Source organism: Panulirus ornatus, chromosome 16 (genome assembly GCF_036320965.1).
Source record: "Panulirus ornatus isolate Po-2019 chromosome 16, ASM3632096v1, whole genome shotgun sequence".
NCBI lineage: Eukaryota > Metazoa > Arthropoda > Malacostraca > Decapoda > Palinuridae > Panulirus > Panulirus ornatus.
Window position 1 is genome coordinate 46,103,933 of NC_092239.1, and position 25,323 is coordinate 46,129,255.

Genomic DNA, 25,323 nt, shown 5'->3' on the forward strand with positions numbered 1-25,323 from the left:
GCTAGTGAATAAGAAGAGGAGGCATATTAACATTATCTGCAGGAAAAGTGTACTAGTGATAGGAAGAGTACAGGAGAAAGCGGCAGATATCAAGAAAAAGGCAAGAGAGCTAAAAAGAGGGATAAGAAATACCTGAGAAGGAGGTGAATAGAATGAAGTGTGCAGAACATTACGGAGAGGTGATAGCTTGCAGAAGATTGAGTGTAGTGGCAAAGAGCAAGGAGTGGATGGGATTTCAGATGAACTTTTCAGTAATAGCGGTTATAGTATTACTGACCGGTGAATTAGGCTGTTTGATGTTTGTACGGCTCAGGATGAGGTGCCTGGCTCAGGAATGACATAGTAAGTGCATTGTACCATTGCAGAGTGGTATAAGTAAAACAACTGTACTTTGTAATGAGATTGTAAAGAAAAACCAGCAGAAGTGAAATCCAATGATGACCTCCTTCAGTCTAAGATTACATGTCTATTTTCACACCTTGTATGTAATTACCAGCATTGTATTTTTTCAGTATATCTATACTATTGTTACAGTCGAAATAGATGAGCACTGACAACATCTAACGGTATATAATGAGGTGCTGTATATGTTTTTCATTCGTGAGTCTTAAATCCTGGTATATAGCATGTTTTTTGCTCTGGACTACTAAAACAAGAACTTTACTTAGAACATTCTGGGTTATCAAGAGTCGGTACTCATTTCATTCATGTTAAAGATCCTTTTGGAAAAGACAAAAACTCTTATTTCCTTTACAAGAGCGTCTTTGATTTCAAAACCCACTCTATGACGAAGATAAGCCAGGATAGGCAGAGGCCCAACAGCAGGAGGATGAAGGGTCCTTGCATGTGCCTCAGGGTCAGAGCTTGAAGCTCTCCATCATAGTCCTCAACTGCTACAGCTTCACTCTGCTGCTGATGGTGTTCCCGTTGTCTTCTACGGCCTTCCTGACTGGCTTGTAATAACATATCTTCAATCCATTTTTCGTAGATCCCAGCCTGAAGAGGATCAAGAGTCTCAAGGACACAATGTATTACCAAATGTTTCCATTGTTTTCATCTTAAGGTTGAAAAAGCAAAAATTAAGCATAAAGTTGACGAATATGTTTACTCGAGTGTTCCTTTTAGCTGAATTGCCTTTAGTTTTCCATCTATCTATCTATCTGTCTATTTATCTATCTATCTGTATAATATATATATTACTTTTTATCATATTATTTTCAACCATTCTTTCACGCGACAACGAGGCAGCACAAGGAAACAGACGAATAATGGCCCAACCACTCGTATTCTCACACACACACACACACACACACACACACACACATATATATATATATATATATATATATATATATATATATATATATATATATATATATATATATATATATATATATATATATATATATATATATATATATATATATATATTCACGTATTCCTCGCGTGTCGTAGAAAGCGACTAGAGGGGACGGAGCGGGGGGCCAGAAATCCTCCCCTCCTTGTATTAACTTTCAAAAATGGGAAACAGAAGAAGGAGTCACGCTCATCCTCCTCGAAGGCTCAGAGTGGGGTGCCTAAATGTGTGTGGATGTAACCAAGATGTGAAAAAAGGAGAGATAGGTAGTATGTTTGAGGAAAGGAACCTGGATGTTTTGGCTCTGAGTGAAACGAAGCTCAAGGGTAAAGGGGAAGAGTGGTTTGGGAATGTCTGGGGAGTAAAGTCAGGGGTTAGTGAGAGGACAAGAGCAAGGGAAGGAGTAGCAATACTCCTGAAACAGGAGTTGTGGGAGTATGTGATAGAATGTAAGAAAGTAAATTCTCGATTAATATGGGTAAAACTGAAAGTTGATGGAGAGAGGTGGGTGATTATTGGTGCATATGAACCTGGGCATGAGAAGAAAGATCATGAGAGGCAAGTGTTTTTGGGAGCAGATGAATGAGTGTGTTAGTGGTTTTGATGCACGAGACCGGGTTATAGTGATGGGTGATTTGAATGCAAAGGTGAGTAATGTGGCAGTTGAGGGAATAATTGGTATACATGGGGTGTTCAGTGTTGTAAATGTAAATGGTGAAGAGCTTGTAGATTTATGTGCTGAAAAAGGACTGATGATTGGGAATACCTGGTTTAAAAAGCGAGATATACATAAGTATACTTATGTAAGTAGGAGAGATGGCCAGAGAGCGTTATTGGATTACGTGTTAATTGACAGGCGTCCGAAAGAGAGACTTTTGGATGTTAATGTGCTGAGATGTGCAACTGGAGGGATGTCTGATCATTATCTTGTGGAGGCTAAGGTGAAGATTTGTATGGGTTTTCAGAAAAGAAGAGTGAATGTTGGGGTGAAGAGGGTGGTGAGATTAAGTGAGCTTGGAAAGGAGACCTGTGTGAGGAAGTACTAGGAGAGACTGAGTACAGAATGGAAAAAGGTGAGATCAATGGGAGTAAGGGGAGTGGGGGAGGAATGGGATGTATTTAGGGAATCAGTGATGGATTGCGCAAAAGATGCTTGTGGCATGAGAAGAGTGGGAGGTGGGTTGATTAGAAAGGGTAGTGAGTGGTGGGATGAAGAAGTAAGAGTATTAGTGAAAGAGAAGAGAGAGGCATTTGGACGATTTTTGCAGGGAAAAAATGCAATTGAGTGGGAGATGTATAAAAGAAAGAGACAGGAGGTCAAGAGAAAGGTGCAAGAGGTGAAAAAAAGGGCAAATGAGAGTTGGGGTGAGAGAGTAACATTAAATTTTAGGGAGAATAAAATGATGTTCTGGAAGGAGGTAAATAAAGTGCGTAAGACAAGGGAGCAAATGGGAACTTCAGTGAATGGTGCAAATGGGGAGGTGATAACAAGTAGTGGTGATGTGAGAAGGAGATGGAGTGAGTATTTTGAAGGTTTGTTGAATGTGTTTGATGATAGAGTGGCAGATATAGGGTGTTTTGGTCGAGGTGGTGTGCAAAGTGAGAGGGTTAGGGAAAATGATTTGGTTAACAGAGAAGAGGTAGTGAAAGCGTTGCGGAAGATGAAAGCCGGCAAGGCAGCAGGTTTGGATGGTATTGCAGTGGAATTTATTCAAAAAGGGGGTGACTGTATTGTTGACTGGTTGGTAAGATTATTTAATGTATGTATGACTCTTGGTGAGGTGCCTGAGGATTGGTGGAATGCGTGCATAGTGCCATTGTACAAAGGCAAAGGGGATAAGAGTGAGTGCTCAAATTACAGAGGTATAAGTTTGTTGAGTATTCATGGTAAATTATATGGGAGGGTATTTATTGAGAGGGTGAAAGCATGTACCGAGCATCAGAATGGGGAAGGGCAGTGTGGTTTCAGAAGTGGTAGAGGATGTGTGTATCAGGTGTTTGCTTTGAAGAATGTATGTGAGAAATACTTAGAAAAGCAAATGGATTTGTATGTAGCATTTATGGATCTGGAGAAGGCATATGATAGAGTTGATAGAGATGCTCTGTGGAAGGTATTAAGAATATATGGTGTGGGAGGCAAGTTGTTAGAAGCAGTGAAAAGTTTTTATCGAGGATGTAAGGCATGTGTACGTGTAGGAAGAGAGGAAAGTGATTGGTTCTCAGTGAATGTAGGTTTGCGGCAGGGGTGTGTGATGTCTCCATGGTTGTTTAATTTGTTTATGGATGGGGTTGTTAGGGAGGTAAATGCAAGAGTTTTGGAAAGAGGGGCAAGTATGAAGTCTGTTGGGGATGAGAGAGCTTGGGAAGTGAGTCAGTTGTTGTTCGCTGATGATACAGCGCTGGTGGCTGATTCATGTGAGAAACTGCAGAAGCTGGTGACTGAGTTTGGTAAAGTGTGTGGAAGAAGAAAGTTAAGAGTAAATGTGAATAAGAGCAAGGTTATTAGGTACAGTAGGGTTGAGGGTCAAGTCAATTGGGAGGTGAGTTTGAATGGAGAAAAACTGGAGGAAGTGAAGTGTTTTAGATATCTGGGAGTGGATCTGGCAGCGGATGGAACCATGGAAGCGGAAGTGGATCATAGGGTGGGGGAGGGGGCGAAAATTCTGGGAGCCTTGAAGAATGTGTGGAAGTCGAGAACATTATCTCGGAAAGCAAAAATGGGTATGTTTGAAGGAATAGTGGTTCCAACAATGTTGTATGGTTGCGAGGCGTGGGCTATGGATAGAGTTGTGCGCAGGAGGATGGATGTGCTGGAAATGAGATGTTTGAGGACAATGTGTGGTGTGAGGTGGTTTGATCGAGTGAGTAACGTAAGGGTAAGAGAGATGTGTGGAAATAAAAAGAGCGTGGTTGAGAGAGCAGAAGAGGGTGTTTTGAAATGGTTTGGGCACATGGAGAGAATGAGTGAGGAAAGATTGACCAAGAGGATATATGTGTCGGAGGTGGAGGGAACGAGGAGAAGAGGGAGACCAAATTGGAGGTGGAAAGATGGAGTGAAAAAGATTTTGAGTGATCGGGGCCTGAACATGCAGGAGGGTGAAAGGAGGGCAAGGAATAGAGTGAATTGGAGCGATGTGGTATACCGGGGTTGACGTGCTGTCAGTGGATTGAATCAAGGCATGTGAAGCGTCTGGGGTAAACCATGGAAAGCTGTGTAGGTATGTATATTTGCGTGTGTGGACGTATGTATATACATGTGTATGGGGGTGGGTTGGGCCATTTCTTTCGTCTGTTTCCTTGCGCTACCTCGCAAACGCGGGAGACAGCGACAAAGTAAAAAAAAAAAAAAAAATATATATATATATATTAGGTATAGTAGGGTTGAGTGACAAGTCAATTGGGAGGTAAGTTTGAATGGAGAAAAACTGCAGGAAGTGAAGTGTTTTAGATAGCTGGGAGTGGATTTGGCACCGGATGGAACCATGGAAGCGGAAGTGAATCATAGGGTGGGGGAGGGGGCGAAAGTTCTGGGAGCGTTGAAAAATTGTCTGGAAGTCGAGAACATTATCTTCGAAAGCAAAAATGGCTATGTTTGAGGGAATAGTGGTTCCAACAATGTTGTATGGTTGCGAGGCGTGGGCTATGGATAGAGTTGTGCGCAGGAGGGTGGATGTGCTGGAAATGAGATGTTTGAGGACAATATGTGGTGTGAGGTGGTTTGATCGAGTAAGTAATGTAAGGGTAAGAGAGATGTGTGGAAATAAAAAGAACGTTTTTGAGAGAGCAGAAGAGGGTGTTTTGAAATGGTTTGGGCAACTGGAGAGAATGAGTGAGGAAAGATTGACCAAGAGAATATATGTGTCGGAGGTGGAGGGAACGAGGAGAAGTGGAAGACCAAATTGGAGGTGGAAAGATGGAGTGAAAAAGATTTTGAGCGATCGGGGCCTGAACATGCAGGAGGGTGAAAGGCGGGCAAGGAATAGAGTGAATTTGATCGATTTGGTATACGGGGTCGATGTGCTGTCAGTTGATTGAATCAGGGCATGTGATGCGTCTGGGGTAAACCATGGAAAGTTCTGTGGGGCCTGGATGTGGAAAGGGAGCTGTGGTGTCGGGCATTATTGCATGACAGCTGGAGACTGAGTGTGAGCGAATGGGGCCTTTGTTGTCTTTTTCTAGCGCTGCCTCGCGCACATGAAGGGGGAGGGGGATGTTATTCCGTGTTTGGCGGGGTGGTGATTTGGGTGAGTAGGGGCAGACTGTGTGAATTGTGTGCATGTGTGTATATGTGTGTGTTTGTGTGTGTATATATGTGTGTACGTTTTGATGTGTGGGTATATATTTTTGCGTGCGTGGACGTGTTTGTTTGTGCATGTGTGTGGGGGTGGGTTGGGCCATTTCTTTCGTCTGTTTCCTTGCGCTACCTTGCACGAGCGGGAGACAGCGACAAAGCAAAATGAAAATAAAATTATATATATATATATATATATATATATATATATATATATATATATATATATATATATAATTTCCCTGGGGATAGGGGAGATAGAATACTTCCCACGTATTCCCTGCGTGTCGTAGAAGGCGACTAAAAGTGAAGTGAGCGGGGGGCTGGAAATCCTCCCCTCTCAGTTTTTTTTAATTTTCCAAAAGAAGGAACAGAGAAGGGGGCCGTGTGAGGATATTCCCTCAAATGTCCAGTCCTCTGTTCTTAACGCTACCTTGCTAACGCGGGAAATGGCGAATAATATGTATAAATATATATATATATATATATATATATATATATATATATATATATATATATATATATATATATATATATATATATATATATATATATATATATATATATATTCATATATATATATATATATATATATATATATATATATATATATATATATATATATATATATATATATATATATATATATATATATATATGTATATATATATATTTATATATATATATATATATATATATATATATATATATATATATATATATATATATATATATATATATATATATATATATATATATATATATATATATTTATATATATATATATATATCCTCCCCTCCTTGTATTAACTTTCTAAAATGGGAAACAGAAGAAGGAGTCACGCGGGGAGTGCTCATCCTCCTCGAAGGCTCAGAGTGGGGTGCCTAAATGTGTGTGGATGTAACCAAGATGTGAAAAAAGGAGAGATAGGTAGTATGTTTGAGGAAAGGAACCTGGATGTTTTGGCTCTGAGTGAAACGAAGCTCAAGGGTAAAGGGGAAGAGTGGTTTGGAAATGTCTGGGGAGTGAAGTCAGGGGTTAGTGAGAGGATAAGAGCAAGGGAAGGAGTAGCAATACTCCTGAAACAGGAGTTGTGGGAGTATGTGATAGAATGTAAGAAAGTAAATTCTCGATTAATATGGGTAAAATTGAAAGTTGATGGAGAGAGGTGGGTGATTATTGGTGCATATGCACCTGGGCATGAGAAGAAAGATCATGAGAGGCAAGTGTTTTGGGAGCAGCTAAATGAGTGTGTTAGCGGTTTTGATGCACGAGACCGGGTTATAGTGATGGGTGATTTGAATGCAAAGGTGAGTAATGTGGCAGTTGAGGGAATAATTGGTATGCATGGGGTGTTCAGTGTTGTAAATGGAAATGGTGAAGAGCTTCTAGATTTATGTGCTGAAAAAGGACTGATGATTGGGAATACCTGGTTTAAAAAGCGAGATATACATAAGTATACTTATGTAAGTAGGAGAGATGGCCAGAGAGCGTTATTGGATTACGTGTTAATTGACAGGCGTGCGAAAGAGAGACTTTTGGATGTCAATGTGCTGAGAGGTGCAACTGGAGGGATGTCTGATCATTATCTTGTGGAGGCTAAGGTGAAGATTTGTATGGGTTTTCAGAAAAGAAGAGTGAATGTTGGGGTGAAGAAGGTGGTGAGAGTAAGTGAGCTTAGGAAGGAGGCCTGTGTGAAGAAGTATCAGGAGAGACTGTGTATAGAATGGAAAAAGGTGAGAACAATGGAAGTAAGGGGAGTGGGGAAGGAATGGGATGTATTTAGGGAATCAGTGATGGATTGCGCAAAAGATGCTTGTGGCATGAGAAGAGTGGGAGGTGGGCTGTTTAGAAAGGGTAGTGAGTGGTGGGATGAAGAAGTAAGAGTATTAGTGAAAGAGAAGAGAGAGGCATTTGGACGATTTTTGCAGGGAAAAAATGCAATTGAGTGGGAGAAGTATAAAAGAAAGAGACAGGAGGTCAAGAGAAAGGTGCAAGAGGTGAAAAAAAAGGGCAAATGAGAGTTGGGGTGAGAGACTATCAGTAAATTTTAGGGAGAATAAAAAGATGTTCTGGAAGGAGGTAAATAGGGTGCGTAAGACAAGGGAGCAAATGGGAACTTCAGTGAAGGGCGCAAATGGGGAGGTGATAACAAGTAGTGGTGATGTGAGAAGGAGATGGAATGAGTATTTTGAAGGTTTGTTGAATGTGTCTGATGACAGAGTGGCAGATATAGGGTGTTTGGGTCGAGGTGGTGTGCAAAGTGAGAGGGCTAGGGAAAATGATTTGGTAAACAGAGAAGAGGTAGTAAAAGCTTTGCGGAAGATGAAAGCCGGCAAGGCAGCAGGTTTGGATGGTATTGCAGTGGAATTTATTAAAAAAGGGGGTGACTGTATTGTTGAATGGTTGGTAAGGTTATTTAATGTATGTATGACTCATGGTGAGGTGCCTGAGGATTGGCGGAATGCGTGCATAGTGCAATTGTACAAAGGCAAAGGGGATAAGAGTGAGTGCTCAAATTACAGAGGTATAAGTTTGTTGAGTATTCCTGGTAAATTATATGGGAGAGTATTGATTGAGAGGGTGAAGGCATGTACAGAGCATCAGATTGGGGAAGAGCAGTGTGGTTTCAGAAGTGGTAGAGGATGTGTGGATCAGGTGTTTGCTTTGAAGAATGTATGTGAGAAATACTTAGAAAAGCAAATGGATTTGTATGTAGCATTTATGGATCTGGAGAAGGCATATGATAGAGTTGATAGAGATGCTCTGTGGAAGGTATTAAGAATATATGGTGTGGGAGGCAAGTTGTTAGAAGCAGTGAAAAGTTTTTATCGAAGATGCAAGGCATGTGTACGTGTAGGAAGAGAGGAAAGTGATTGGTTCTCAGTGAATGTAGGTTTGCGGCAGGGGTGTGTGATGTCTCCATGGTTGTTTAATTTGTTTATGGATGGGGTTGTTAGGGAGGTAAATGCAAGAGTCTTGGAAAGAGGGGCAAGTATGAAGTCTGTTGGGGATGAGAGAGCTTGGGAAGTGAGTCAGTTGTTGTTTGCTGATGATACAGCGCTGGTGGCGGATTCATGTGAGAAACTGCAGAAGCTGGTGACGGAGTTTGGTAAAGTGTGTGGAAGAAGAAAGTTAAGAGTAAATGTGAATAAGAGCAAGGTTATTAGGTACAGTAGGGTTGAGGGTCAAGTCAATTGGGAGCTGAGTTTGAATGGAGAAAAACTGGAGGAAGTGAAGTGTTTTAGATATCTGGGAGTGGATCTGTCAGCGGATGGAACCATGGAAGCGGAAGTGGATCATAGGGTGGGGGAGGGGGCGAAAATTTTGGGAGCCTTGAAAAATGTGTGGAAGTCGAGAATATTATCCCGGAAAGCAAAAATGGGTATGTTTGAAGGAATAGTAGTTCCAACAATGTTGTATGGTTGCGAGGCGTGGGATATGGATAGAGTTGTGCGCAGGAGGATGGATGTGCTGGAAATGAGATGTTTGAGGACAATGTGTGGTGTGAGGTGGTTTGATCGAGTAAGTAACGTAAGGGTAAGAGAGATGTGTGGAAATAAAAAGAGCGTGGTTGAGAGAGCAGAAGAGGGTGTTTTGAAATGGTTTGGGCACATGGAGAGAATGAGTGAGGAAAGATTGACCAAGAGGATATATGTGTCGGAGGTGAGGGAACGAGGAGAAGAGGGAGACCAAATTGGAGGTGGAAAGATGGAGTGAAAAGGATTTTGTGTGATCGGGGCCTGAACATGCAGGAGGGTGAAAGGAGGGCAAGGAATAGAGTGAATTGGAGCGATGTGGTATACCGGGGTTGACGTGCTGTCAGTGGATTGAATCAAGGCATGTGAAGCGTCCGGGGTAAACCATGGAAAGCTGTGTAGGTATGTATATTGCGTGTGTGGACGTGTGTATGTACATGTGTATGGGGGGGGTTGGGCCATTTCTTTCGTCTGTTTCCTTGCGCTACCTCGCAAACGCGGGAGACAGCGACAAAGTATAAAAAAAAAAAAAAAAAAAAAAAATATATATATATATATATATATATATATATATATATATATATTTTTTTTTTTATACTTTGTCGCTGTCTCCCGCGTTTGTGAGGTAGCGCAAGGAAACAGACGAAGGAAATGGCCCATTTATATATATATATATTCTTAATATGGGAAACATATATATATATATATATATATATATATATATATATATATATATATATATATATATATATATATATATATATATATATATATATATATATATATCTATATATATATATATATATATATATATATATATATATATATATATATATATATATATATATATATATATATATATATATATATATATATAAATATATATACCTTTACTTCCATTGTTCTCACCTTTTTCCATTCTGTACTCAGTTTCTCCTGGTACTTCCTCACACAAGTCTCCTTCCCAAGCTCACTTACTCTCACCACCCTCTTCACCCCAACATTCACTCTTCTTTTCTGAAGACCTCTACAAATCTTCACCTTAGCCTCCACAAGATATTCATCAGATATCCCTCCAGTTGCACCTCTCAGCACATTAACATATGTGACATTCATTTTTCGTTTCATTTCAAGCTAGAAGTTTCAGTTTTCTAAATTATTTCTTACATTTTTCATATGTATATATATATATATATTTTTTTTTTTTTTTTTTCATACGATTCGCCATTTCCCGCATTTGCGAGGTAGCGTTAAGAACAGAGGACTGGGCCTTAGAGGGAAAATCCTCACCTGGCCCCCTTCTCTGTTCCTTCTTTTGGAAAATTAAAAAAAAACGAGAGGGGAGGATTTCCAGCCACCCGCTCCCTCCCCTTTTAGTCGCCTTCTACGACACGCAGGGAATACGTGGGAAGTATTCTTTCTCCCCTATCCCCAGGGATAATATATATATATATATATATATATATATATATATATATATATATATATATATATATATATATATATATATATATATATATATATATATATATATATATGTATATGTGTGTGTGTGTGTATGTGTGGGTATGTGTGTATATGTATGTATATGTGTGTGTATATATATATATATATATATATATATATATATATATATATATATATATATATATATATATATATATATATATATATATATATATATATATATATATATATATATATATATATATATATATATATATATATATATATATATATACACACATATATATATATATATATATATATTATCCCTGGGGATAGGGGAGAAAGAATACTTCCCACGTATTCCCTGCGTGTCGTAGAAGGCGACTAAAAGGGAAGGGAGCGGGGGGCTGGAAATCCTCCCCTCTCGTTTTTTTTTTTTTTTTTTTTTTTTTTTTTTTTTTTTTTCCAAATGAAGGAACAGAGAAGGGGGCCAGGTGAGGGTATTCCCTCAAAGGCCCAGTCCTCTGTTCTTAACGCTACCTCGCTATCGCGGGAAATGGCGAATAGTATAAAAAAAAAAAAAAAAAAAAAAAAAAAAAAAAAAATATATATATAAATATATATATATATATATATATATATATATATATATATATATATATATATCTATGGCCACGCATTCCTCACATATTGTAGAAGGCGACTAGAGGGGAAGGGAGCGGTGGGCCAGAAATCCTCCCCTTCTTATATTTTAACTTTCTAAAAATGGGAAACAGAAGGAATTACGCGGGGAGTGCTCATCCTCCTCGAAGACTCAGATTGGGGTGTCTAAATATGTGAGGATGTAACCAAGATGTGAAAAAAGGAGAGATAGGTAGTATGTTTGAGAAAGGAACCTGGATGTTTTGGCTCTGAGTGAAACGAAGCTCAACGGTAAAGGGGAAGAGTGGTTTGGGAATGTCTTGGGAGTAAAGTCAGGGGATAGTGAGAGGACAAGAGCAAGGGAAGGAGTAGAACTACTCCTGAAACAGGAGTTATGGGAGTATGTGATAGAATGTAAGAAATTAAATTCTCGATTAATATGGGTAAAACTGAAAGTGGATGGAGAGAGATGGGTGAGTATTGGTGCATATGCACCTGGGCATGAGAAGAAAGATCATGAGAGGCAAGTGTTTTGGGAGCAGCTGAATGAGTGTCTTAGTGGTTTTGATTCACAAGACTGGGTTATAGTGATGGGTGATTTGAATGCAAAGGTGAGTAATGTGGCAGTTGAGGGAATAATTGGTATACATGGGGTGTTCAGTGTTGTAAATGGAAATGGTGAAGAGATTGTAGATTTATGTGGTGAAAAAGGATTGGTGATTGGGAATACCTGGTTTAAAAAGCGAGATATACATAAGTATACGTATGTAAGTAGGAGAGATGGCCAGAGAGCGTTATTGGATTACGTGTTAATTGACAGGCGCGCGAAAGAGAGACTTTTGGATGTTAATGTGCTGAGAGGTGCAACTGGAGGGATGTCTGATTATTATCTTGTGGAGGCTAAGGTGAAGATTTCTATGGGTTTTCAGAAAAGAAGGGTGAATGTTGGGGTGAAGACGGTGGTGAGAGTAAGTGAGCTTGGAAAGGAGACTTGTGTGAGGAAGTACCAGGAGAGACTGAGTACAGAATGGAAAAAGGTGAGAAAAATGGAAGTTAGGGGAGTGAGGGAGGAATGGGATATATTTAGGGAATCAGTGATGGAGTGCGCAAAAGATGCTTGTGGCATGAGAAGCGTGGGAGGTGGGTTGATTAGAAAGGGTAGTGAGTGGTGGGATGAAGAAGTAAGATTTTTAGTGAAAGAGAAGAGAGAGGAATTTGGATGATTTTTGCAGGGTAAAAATGCAATTGAGTGGGAGATGTATAAAAGAAAGACACAGGAGGTCAAGAGAAAGGTGCAAGAGGTGAAAAAGAGGGCAAATGAGAGTTGGGGTGAGAGAGTATCATTAAATTTTAGGGAGAAATAAAATGATGTTCTGGAAGGAGGTAAATAAATTGTGTAAGACAAGGGAGCTAATGGGAACTTCAGTGAAGGGCGCTAATGGGGAGGTGATAACAAGTAGTGGTGATGTGAGAAGGAGATGGACTGAGTATTTTGAAGGTTTGTTGAATGAGTTTGATGATAGAGTGGAAGATATAGGGTGTTTTGGTCGAGGTGGTGTGCAAAGTGAGAGGGTTAGGGAAAATGATTTGGTAACCAGAGAAGAGGTAGTAAAAGCTTTGCGGAAGATGGAAGTCGGCAAGGCAGCAGGTTTAGATGGTATTGCAGTAAAATCTATTAAAAGAAGAGGGTGACTGTATTGTTGACTGGTTGGTAAGGTTATTTAATGTATGTATGACTCATGGTGAGGCGCCTGAGGACTGGCGGAATGCGTGCATAGTGCCATTGTACAAAGGCAAAGGGGATAAAAGTGAGTGCTCAAATTACAGAGGTATAAGTCTGTTGAGTATTCCTTGGTAAATTATATGGGAGGGTATTGATTGAGATGGTGAAGGCATGTACAGAGCATCATATTGGGGAAGAGCAGTGTGGTTTCAGAAGTGGTAGAGGATGTGATGATCAGGTGTTTGCTTTGAAGAATGTATATACTTAGAAAAGCAAACGGATTTGTATGTAGCATTTATGGATCTGGAGAAGGCATAGGATAGAGTTGATAGAGATGCTCTGTGGAAGGTATTAAGAATATATGGTGTGGGAGGCAAGTTGTTAGAAGCAGTGAAAAGTTTTTATCGAGGATGAAAGGTATGTGTACTTGTAGGAAGAGAGGAAAGTGATTGGTTCTCAGTGAATGTAGGTTTGCGGCAGGGGTGTGTGATGTCTCCATAGGTTGTTTAATTTGTTTATTGATCATGTTGTTAGGGAGGTGAATGCAAGAGTTTTGCAAAGAGGGGCAAGTATGAAGTCTGTTGTGGATGAGAGAGCTTGGGAAGTGAGTCAGTTGTTGTTCGCTGATGATACAGCGCTGGTGGCTGATTCATGTGAGAAACTGCAGAAGCTGGTGACTAAGTTTGGTAAAGTCTCTGAAAGAAGAAAGTTAAGAGTAAATGTGAATAAGAGCAAGGTTATTAGATACAGTAGGGTTGAGGGTCAAGTCAATTGGGAGGTGAGTTTGAATGGAGAAAAACTGGGGGAAGTAAAGTGTTTTAGATATCTGGGAGTGGATCTGGCAGCGGATGGAACCATGGAAGCGGAAGTGAATCATAGGGTAGGGGGAGTGGGCGAAAATTCTGGGAGCCTTGAAGAATGTTTGGAAGTCGAGAACATTACCTCGGAAAGGAAAAATGGGTATGTTTGAAGGAATAGTGGTTCCAACAATGTTGTATGGTTGCGAGGCGTGGGCTATGGATAGAGTTGTGCGCAGGAGGGTGGATGTGCTGGAAATGAGATATTTGAGGACAATGTGTGGTGTGAGGTGGTTTGATAGATTAAGTAATGTAAGGGTAAGGGAGATGTGTGGAAATAAAAAGAGCGTGGTTGAGAGAGCAGAAGAGGGTGTTTTGAAATGGTTTGGGCACATGAAGGGAATGAGTGTGGAAAGATTTACCAAGAGGACATATGTGTCGGAGGTGGAGGGAACGAGGAGAAGTGGGAGACCAAATTGGAGGTGGAAAGATCGAGTGAAAAAGATTTTGAGTGATCGGGGCCTGAACATGCAGAAGGGTGAAAGGCGTTCAAGGAATAAAGTGAACTGGATCGATGTGGTATACCGGGGTTGACGTGCTGTCATTGGATTGAATCAGGGCATGTGAAGCGTCTGGGATAAACCATGGAAAGTTGTGTGGGGCCTGGATGTGGAAAGGGAGCTGTGGTTTCGGGCATTATTGCGTGACAGCTGGAGACTGAGTGTGAACGAATGGGGCCTTTGTTGTCTTTTCCTAGTGCTACCTCGCACACATGAGGGGGGAGGGGGATGGTATTCCATATGTGGCGAGGTGGCGATGGGAATGAATAGGGGCAGACAGTGTGGGGGCGAAAATCCTGGGAGCCTTGAATAATTTGTTGAAGTCGAAAACATTATCTCCGAAAGCAAAAATGGGTGTTTTTGATGGAATAGTGGTTCCAACAATGTTGTATGGCTGCGAGGCGTGGGCTATGGATAGAGTTGTACTCAGGATGGTAGATTTGCTGGAAATAAGATGTTTGAGGACAATGTGTGGTGTGAGGTGGTTTGATCGAGTAGGTAATGTAAGGGTAAGAGAGATGTGTGGAAATAAAAAGACCGTGGTTGAGAGGGCAGAAGAGGGTGTTTTGAAATGGTTTTGTCTAATGGAGAGAATGAGTGAGGAAAGATTGTCCTAAAGGATATATGTGTCGGACGTGGATGGAACGAGGAGAAGTGAGAGACCAAATTGGAGGTGGAAAGATGGAGTGAAAAAATTTTGAGTGATCGGGAGCCTGAACATGAAAGAGGGTGAAAGCTGGCAAGGAATAGAGTGAATTGGATCGATGTGTTATACCGAGGTCGACGAGCTGTCAATAGATTGAATCAGGTTATGTGAAGCGTATGGGGTAAACCATGGAATGTTCTGTGAGGCCTTCATGTGGAAAGGGAGCTGTGGTTTCGGGCATTATTGCATGACAGCTAGAGACTGAGTGTGAACGAATGGGGCTTTTCTTGTCTTTCCCAAGCGCTACCTCGCACACATGAGGGGGAGGGGGATGAAATTCCATATCTGGCGAGGTGGCGATAGGAATGAATAAAGGCAGACAGTGTGATTTTTGTGCATGTGTACATATGTATGTGTCTGTGTGTGTATATATATGTGTACATTGAGATGTATATGTATGTATATTTGCGTGTGTGGACGTGTATGTATATACATGTGTATGGGGATGGGTTAGACCATTTCTTTCGTCTCTTTTCTTGCGCTACCTCGCAAACGCGGGAGACAGCGACAAAGCAAAAAAAAAAAAAAAAGAAATATATATATATATATATTACCCCTAGGGATAGGGGAGAAAGAATACTTCCCACGTATTCCCTGCGTGTCGTAGAAGGCGACTAAAAGGGGAGGGAACGGGGGGCTGGAAATCCTCCCCTGTCTTTTTTTTTTCAATTTTCCAAAAGAAATAACAGTGAAGGGGGCCAGGTGAGGATATTCCCTCAGAGGCCCAGTCCTCTGTTCTTAATGCTACCTCGCTAACGCGGGAAATGGTGAATAGTATGAAAAAAAAAAAAAAAATATATATATATATATATATATATATATATATATATATATATATATATATATATATATATATATATATATATATATATATATATATGTATGTATATATATATATATATATATATATATATATATATATATATATATATATATATATATATATATATATATATATATATATATATATATATATATATATATATATATATATATATATATATATATATAAATACACATATATATGTATATATATATATATTTTTTTTTTTTTTCTTTTATACCTCGTCGCTGTCTCCCGCGTTTGCGAGGTAGCGCAAGGAAACAGACGAAAGAAATGGCCCAACCCCCCCCATACACATGTACATACATACGTCCACACACGCAAATATACATACCTACACAGCTTTCCATGGTTTACCCCGGACGCCTCACATGCCTCGACTCAATCCACCGACAATCAACCCCTGTATACCACATCGCTCCAATTCACTCTATTCCTTGCCCTCCTTTCACCCTCCTGCATGTTCAGGCCCCGATCACACAAAATCCTTTTCACTCCATCTTTCCACCTCCAATTTGGTCTCCCTCTTCTCCTCGTTCCCTCCACCTCCGACACATATATCCTCTTGGTCAATCTTTCCTCACTCATTCTCTCCATGTGCCCAAACCACTTCAAAACATCCTCTTCTGCTCTCTCAACCACGCTCTTTTTATTTCCACACATCTCTCTTACCCTTACGTTACTTACTCGATCAAACCACCTCACACCACACATTGTCCTCAAACATCTCATTTCCAGCACATCCATCCTCCTGCGCACAACTCTATCCATAGCCCACGCCTCGCAACCATACAACATTGTTGGAACCACTATTCCTTCAAACATACCCATTTTTGCTTTCCGGGATAATGTTCTCGACTTCCACACATTTTTCAAGGCTCCCAAAATTTTTGCCCCCTCCCCCACCCTATGATCCACTTCCGCTTCCATGGTTCCATCCGCTGACAGATCCACTCCCAGATATCTAAAACACTTCACTTCCTCCAGTTTTTCTCCATTCAAACTCACCTCCCAATTGACTTGACCCTCAACCCTACTGTACCTAATAACCTTGCTCTTATTCACATTTACTCTTAACTTTCTTCTTCCACACACTTTATATATATATATATATATATATATATATATATATATATATATATATATATATATATATATATATATATATATATATATATATATATATATATATATATATATATATATATATATATATATATATATATATATATATATATATATATATATATATATATATATATATATATATATATATATATATATATATATATATATATATATATATATTTATATATATATATATATATATATATATATATATATATATATATATATATATATATATATATATATATATATATATATATATATATATATATATATATATATATATATATATATATATATATATATGTATGTATATATATATATATATATATATATATATATATATATATATATATATATATATATATATATATATATATATATATATATACATATATATATATTTATATATATATATAACATGTTCAACGAACCTTCAAAATACTCACTCGATCTCCTTCTCATATCACCACTACTTACTACCTACCCATTAGCCCCCTTCACCGATGTTCCCATTTGTTTTCTTGTCTTACGCACTTAATTTTCCTCCGTCCAAAACTTCCTTTTATTCTCTCTAAAATTTAATGACACTGTCTCACCCCAACTCTCATTTGTCCTCTATTTCAATTCTTGCACCTTCCGCTTGACCTTTTGACTCTTTCTTTTATACATCTCCCAGTCATTTGCACTATTTCCTTGTAAAACTCGTCCAAATGGCTCTCTCTTCTCTTTCACTAATAATCTTACTTCTTCATACAAACACTTACTACCCTTTCTACTCTGCCCCACCTCCCACGCTTCTCATGTCCACAAGCATCTTTTGCGCAAGCCATCACTGCTTCCCTAAAAACATCATATTCCTCCCCCACTCCCCTTACGTCCTTTGCTCTCATCTTTCTCCCTTCTGCACTCAGTCTCTCGTGGTACTTCCTTACACAAGTCTCCTTCCCAAGCTCACTTACTCTCACCACTCTCTTCACCTCAACATTCTTAATTCTTTTCTGAAAACCTTTACAAATCTTCACCTTCGCCTCCACAAGATAATGATCAGAAATCCCCCTAGTTGCACCTTTCAGCACATTAACATTCAAAAGTCTCTTTTTCACGCGCCTATCAGTTAACACGTAATCCAATAACGCTCTCTGGCCATCTCTCCTTCTTACATACGTATACTTATTCTTGTCTCTCTTTTAAATCCGGTTTTCCCAATCACCAAATGAACAAGTTCTTCACCATTTATATTTACAACACTGAGCACCCATGTACACCAATTATCCTCTCAACTGTCACATTACTCACCTTTGCATTCAAATCGCCCATCACTATAACCTGGTCTCTCGTGCATCAACACGGTTAACGCACTCACTCAGCTGTTCCCAAAACACTCGCCTCTCATGATCTTTCTTCTCATGCACAGGTGCATATGCAGCAATAATCACCCATCTCTCCCCATCCACCTTCAGTTTTACCTATATCAATGTAGAGTCTACTTTCTTACACTCTGTCACATACTCCCACAACTCCTTTTTCAGGAGTAGTGCTATTCCTTCCCTTGCTTTTGTCGTCTCATTATTATTATTATCATTATTACTATCATTATTATTATTATCATTATTATTATTATTATTATTATTATTATTATTATATTATTATTATTATAATTATTATTATTATCATTATTATCATTATTATCATTATTATCATTATTATTATTATTTTATCATTATCATTATTATTGTTATTATTATTATTATCATTATCATTATCATTATTATTATTAGTAGTAGTATCATTATTATCATTTTCATTATTATTATTATTATTATTATTATTATTATTATTATTATCATTATTATTATTATCATCATTAATATTATTATTATTATTATCATTATTATTATTGTTATTATTATTATTATTATTATTATTATTATTATTATTATTATTATTATTATTATTATTATCATTATTACTATCATTATTATTATTCTTTCATTATCATTCTTATTATTATTATCATTATCATTCATATCATTATCAATCTTCAATGCCGTCTCCTGCGTCAGAGAGGTAGCGCAAGGAAACAGACGAGGAATGGCCCAACCCATTCCTATACACAGATAAATACAATACACGCACATATACATACACATACATTTCAACATATACTTACATTATTACACATTTACATATTCATATATTCATCCATTCCCGTTGCACCTGCACCACTACCACCTCCAGCGAAGTAAAGCCAGGAAAAGAAAAACTGGCCACATTCGTTCGCACTCAGTCTCTAGCTGTCATGTGTATTGCACCGAAACCACACCTCCCTTTCCAAATCCAGGTTACACGCATCTTTCCAAGGTATACTCCCAGACATCGGTAAACCAAAACGTTTCAATTCATTCTATTCCTTGCACGCCTTTCACCCTCCTGTACCTTCAGGCCCCGATCGCTTAAAAAATTGTTCACTCCATTCTTCCACCTCCAATCTGGTCTCCCGCTTCTCCTTCCCATCACCTCTGACATATATATCCTCTTTGTCAATCTTTCCTCACTTATTCTCTCCATGTGTCCAAACCATTTCAACACACCCTCCTCTGCTCTCTCAACCACGCTCTTTTTATTACCACATATCTCTTTCACTCATTCATTACTTGCTCGATCAAACCACCTCACACCACATATTGTTCTCAAGCATTTCATTTCCAACATATCCATCCACCTCCTCACAACCCTGTCTATAGCCTATGCCTCACAACCATATAACATTGTTGGAACCACTGTTCCCTCAACCATTGCCATTTATGCTCCGTGAGACAACGTTCTCACTTTCCACACATTCTTCAACGATGCTAAAATTCTTCGCCCCTCTCCCGCTTTGGGGCACACTTCCGCTTGCATGGTTCCATCCGCTGCTAAGTCCAATCCCAGATATCTGAAACACTTAACTTTCTCCAGTTTTTCTCCATTCAAACCTACCTCTCAAATAACTTTCCCTCAACCCTACTAAACCTAATAACCTTGTTCTTATTCACATTTACTCTCAATTTTCCTAAATACATCCCATTTCTCTCCCACTCCCTTTACGTCATTCGCTCTCACCTTTTGTCATTCTGCACTCAATCTCTCCTAATACTTCCTCACACAAGTCTCCTTTCCAAGCACATTTACTTTGACCATTCCCTTCTCCCCAATTCTATCTCCTTTTCTGAAAACCTCTACAAATCTTCACCTTCGCCTCCACAAGATAGTGATCAGACATCCCTCCAGCTGCCCCTCTCAGCAATTTAACATCCAAAAGTCTCTCTTTCACAGCATGTCGACCCCGGTATACCACATCGTTCCAATTCACTCTATTCCTTGCACGCTTTTCACCTCCATTTTTTCTCCATTCAAACTTACCTCCCAAATGACTTGTCCCTCAACCCTACTAAACCTAATAACCAGTCAACAACACAGTCACCTCCTTTTGTAATAAACTTCACTGCAATACCATCCAAAACCGCCGCCTTGCCGGCTTTCATCTTCTGCAAAGCTTTCACTTCCTCTTCTCTGTTTACCAAACCATTCTCAATGGCCACCTCACTTCGCACACCACCTCGATTAAAACATCCTTTATCTGCCACTCTATCATCATACACATTCAACAAACCTTCAAAATACTCACTGCATCACCTTCTCACTTCAGCACTACTTTTTATTGCCTCCATTTTAGCCCCCTTCACTGATACTCTCATTTTTATTTTCCTTAAAATTTAACAATACTCTCTCACCCGAACTCTCATTTGCCCTCTTTTTCACCTCTTGCGCCTTTCTCCTGGCCTCCTGCCTCTTTCTTTCATACATCTCCCACTCATCTGCACTATTTTCCTACAAAAATCGTCCATATGCTTCTCTCTTCTCTTTCACTAATCATCTTACTTCTTCATCCCACCACCCACTACCCTCTCTAATCCGCCAACCTCCTATCTTTCTCATGCCACAGGCGTCTTTTGCACAAGCCACCACTCCTTCCTTAAATACATTCCCGTTCTTCCCCCATTCCCCTTACGTTAGTGAGATGACAAGAGCAAAGGAAGGAGTAGCAATACTCCAGAAGCAGGAGTTTTGAGAAGAGTGTGTGTGTGTGTGTGTGTGTGTGTGTGTGTGTGTGTGTGTGTCAGTATAATGCAAACATAGACATTGAAGTACCTCCACCATCTTTTCATAACTATATTTGGTAGTCACAAACATCATCATTCCTAACACTAAGATTTTTCAGACGCCTCTTACCTCTATGACAGACATCATGAGGTGGTCCAGCTGAGCTGTGTACGGAGCGTCGTGAGGTATGGGCCAGGCTCCCAGGCCCGGGAGCACTGTCTCTCTCCCAATGTATAGTCGTGTGCTGCCGTCCACCTGCGTGAAGTGGTCCGCGATCATCTGCTCCAGGTACCGCCGGTTGTCGATAACTGCTTGTCTGACCAAGCAGGGATACAATAATTGCACATTCACACGTGTGAATTACGCAGTAAATCATTATTAGTGATATGTTCAGTTACATCCTCTTCCATTTTTCTCTAAGACTCAAATTTTCCCTCCTCAAAGTACTTTCTACAACAGCCCTAAAAACATCTATATTTTCCAAACCATTTTGCACATATAGTGTCTTGCAAGTCATAGCGGCTTAACCTTTCTCTTTTTTGTAATTATATTCTCTGCATCTTATTCCATTCCAGACCAGATTATTGTAGGGGGAATGATATTTCATGTGTGGCAGGTTTTGCGATAGCAATGGATGAAGGCAACAAGTATAAATATGTACATACATGTCATTTATCATTTTTTCATTATACTTTGTCGCTGTTTCCTGCGTTAGCGAAGGTAGTGCAACGAAACAGACGAAAAAATGGCCCAACCAACCCACATACACATATATATACATAAACACCCACACACGCACATATACATGTCTATACATTTGAACGTATACCTACATATACATACACAGACATATACATATATACACATGTGCATATTCATGCATGCTACTTTTATCCATCCTTGCAACCACCTCACGCCACATATTGTCCTCAAACATCTCATTTCCAACACATCCACCCTCTCCGCACAATTCTATCTATAGCCGACGCCTCGCAACCATACAACAGTGTTGGAACCACTATTCATTCAAATATACCCATTTTTGCTCTTCGAGATAACGTTCTTGCCTTCCACACATTCTTCAACGCTCCTAGAACCTTCGTCCCCTCCCCCACTCTGTGACTCACTTCCACTTCCATGGTTCCATTCATTGATAAATCCACTCACAGATATATAAAACACTTCACTTCCTCCAGTTTTTCTTCATTCAAAGTTACCTCTCAATTGACCTGTCACTCAAACCCTGCTGAACCTAATAGCCTTGCTCTTATTGGCATTTGCTCAAGCTTTCTTCTTTAACACATTTTACCAAATTCAGTCACAAGCTTATGCAGTTTCTCATCCGAATCAGTCATGAGAGTTGTTATCATCAGCGAACAATAACTGACTCACTTACCAAGCCCTCTCATCCACAACAGGCTGCATACTTGCCCCTCTCTTCAAAACTCTTGCATTCAAATCCCTAACCAAACCATCCATAAACAAATCAAACAAACATGGAGACATCACGCACCCTTGCCGAAAACCGACATTCACTGGGAACCAATCACTTTCCTCTCTTCCCACTCACAAACATGATTTACGTCCTCGATAAAAACTTTTCACTACTTCCAGCAACTTACCTCTCACACCAACAACTCTTAATACCTTCCAAAGAACATCTCTATTAACTCTGTCATATGCTTTTTTCAGATCCATGAATGCTTTATACAAATCCAATTGTTTTACTGCGTATTTATTACATACATTCTTCAAAGCACTACCACTTATGAAACCACACTGCCCTTCCCCAATCTGATGCTCTGTACGTGCCTTCACCCTCTCAGTCAATACCCTCCCATATAATTTCTCAGGAATACTCAACAAACTTATACCTCTGTAATTTGCACACTCACCTTTATCCCCTTTACTTTGTACAATAGCACTATGCATGCATTCCACCAATCCTCAGGCTCTTCACCATGAACTATACATACAATGAATATCCTCACCAATCAGTCAACAACAGAGTCACCCCTTTTTTGATAAATTCCTCTGCAGTACCATCCAAACCCTGCTGCCTTGCCGGCTTTCATCTTCTGCAAAGCTTTCACTACCTCTTCTCTGTTTACCAAGCTATTCTCCCTCTCACTTCGCACACAACCTCGACCAAAGCATCCTATGCCTGCCACTCTCTCTTGTTAAATACATTCAACAAACCTTCAAAACTCCATCTCCTCTCACTTCCCTACTACTTGTTATTACCTCCCCATTAGCCTCCTTCACCGATGTTCCCATTTCTTCGCTTGTCTTACGCACTTTATTTACCTCCTTCCAAGACGTTTTTTTTTTTACCCTAAAATCTAACTATTCTCTTTCACCCAAATTCTCATTTGCCCTCTTTTCACCTCTTCCACCTTTCTCTTGCCCTCCTGCCATTTTCCTTTATGCATTTCCCAGTCATATCCACTATTTCCCTGCAAAAATCGTCCAAATTCCTCTCTTCTCTTTCACTAACAATTTTACTTCTTCATCCCAAAACTCATCAACCTTTCTAATCTGCCTGCCTCCCACCTTTCTCATGCTATAGGCATCTTTTTACGCAAGCCATCACTGTTTCCGGAAATGCATCCCATTCCTCTCCCACTCCCCTTACGTCCTTTGTTCTCATCTTTTTTTTCATTCTGCACTTAATCTCTCCTGGTACATCCTCACACAAGTCTCCTTTCGAAGCTCACTTACTCGCACAAATCTCTTCATCACAACATTCTCTCTTTTTTTCTGAAAACCTCTACGAATCTTCATCTTCGCCTACAAAAGATAATGATCACACATTCCTTCAGTTACATCCGAAATTCTCTCTTTCATTCGCCTATCAATCAACATGTAATCCAATAACGCTCTCTGGCCATCTGTCCTACTTACATACTTATACTTATGTATATCTCTCTTTTTAAACCAGGTATTCCAAATCACATGCTCATTTCAGCACATAAGTTTACAAGCACTTCTCCATTTCCATTTACAACACTGAACACCCTATGTTCAACATTTATACCCTCAACTGCCACATTATTTACATTTGCATTCAAATCACCCATCACTATAACACGGTCTCTCGTGCATCAAAGCTGCTAACGCACTCTTTCATCTGCTCCCAAAACACTTGCCTCTCATGTTTTTTCTTCTCTTGCCTAGGTTTATAGGCACCAATAGTAGCCCATCTCTCTCCATCCACTTTCAGTTTTACGCACATCAATCTAGAGTTCACTTTCAAACATTCTAACACATACTCCCAAAACTCCTACTTCAGTAATGCTAAACAATCCCTTGCTCTTGTTATCTCAACCCCTAACTTTACTCCCTACACATTCCCAAACCACTTTTCCCCTTTATCCTTGAGTTTCGGTTCACTCAGAGCCAAATATCAAGGTTCCTTTCCTCAAACATACTACATATCTCTCCTTATTTCTCATATTGCCTACATTCACACACATTTAGACACTCCAATTTGAACCTTCGAGGAGAAAGAGCACTCCCCACATGATTCTTTCTTCTGTTTCAATGTTTAGAAAGTTAAAATAAAAAGAGGGGAGGCCATTTAGCCAACCGCCTGCTTCCCGGTTAGTCGCCTTTTACGACACACGGGAAATCCATGGGAACTATCCTTTATCCCCTATCCCCTATATATATATATATGTATATATATATATATATATATATATATGTATATATATATATATATATATGGATATATGAATATATATATATATATATATATATATATATATATATATATATATATATATATATATATATATATATATATATATATATATATATATATATATATATTTTTTTTTTTTTTTTTTCATACTATTCGCCATTTCCCGCGATAGCGAGGTAGCGTTAAGAACAGAGGACTGGGCCTTTGAGGGAATATCCTCACCTGGCCCTCTTCTCTGTTCCTTCTTTTGGAAAATTAAAAAAAAAAACGAGAGGGGAGGATTTCCAGCCCCCCGCTCCCTTCCCTTTTAGTCGCCTTCTACGACACGCAGGGAATACGTGGGAAGTATTCTTTCTCCCCTATCCCCAGGGAATATATATATATATATATATATATATATATATATATATATATATATATATATATATATATATATATATATATATATATAGGGGATTAAGAATACTTCCCACGCATTCCTCACGTGTCGTAGA

General features: G+C 39.1%; 1 protein-coding gene across 1 annotated transcript in view; it reads right to left on the reverse strand.

The window, feature by feature from the left end:
- Positions 1-407: 407 nt before the first annotated feature.
- The window catches only part of LOC139753928 (ionotropic receptor 21a-like), a 150,800-nt gene continuing 125,884 nt past the window's right edge, over positions 408-25,323 (reverse strand). The window contains exons 9-10 of the mRNA XM_071670886.1: positions 21,253-21,439; positions 408-996 (exon numbers count right to left, since the gene is read on the reverse strand). Of these exons, the coding sequence (XP_071526987.1) occupies positions 751-996; positions 21,253-21,439 (433 nt within the window). The 3' untranslated portion in view covers positions 408-750. The remainder of the gene's footprint in view (positions 997-21,252; positions 21,440-25,323) is intronic.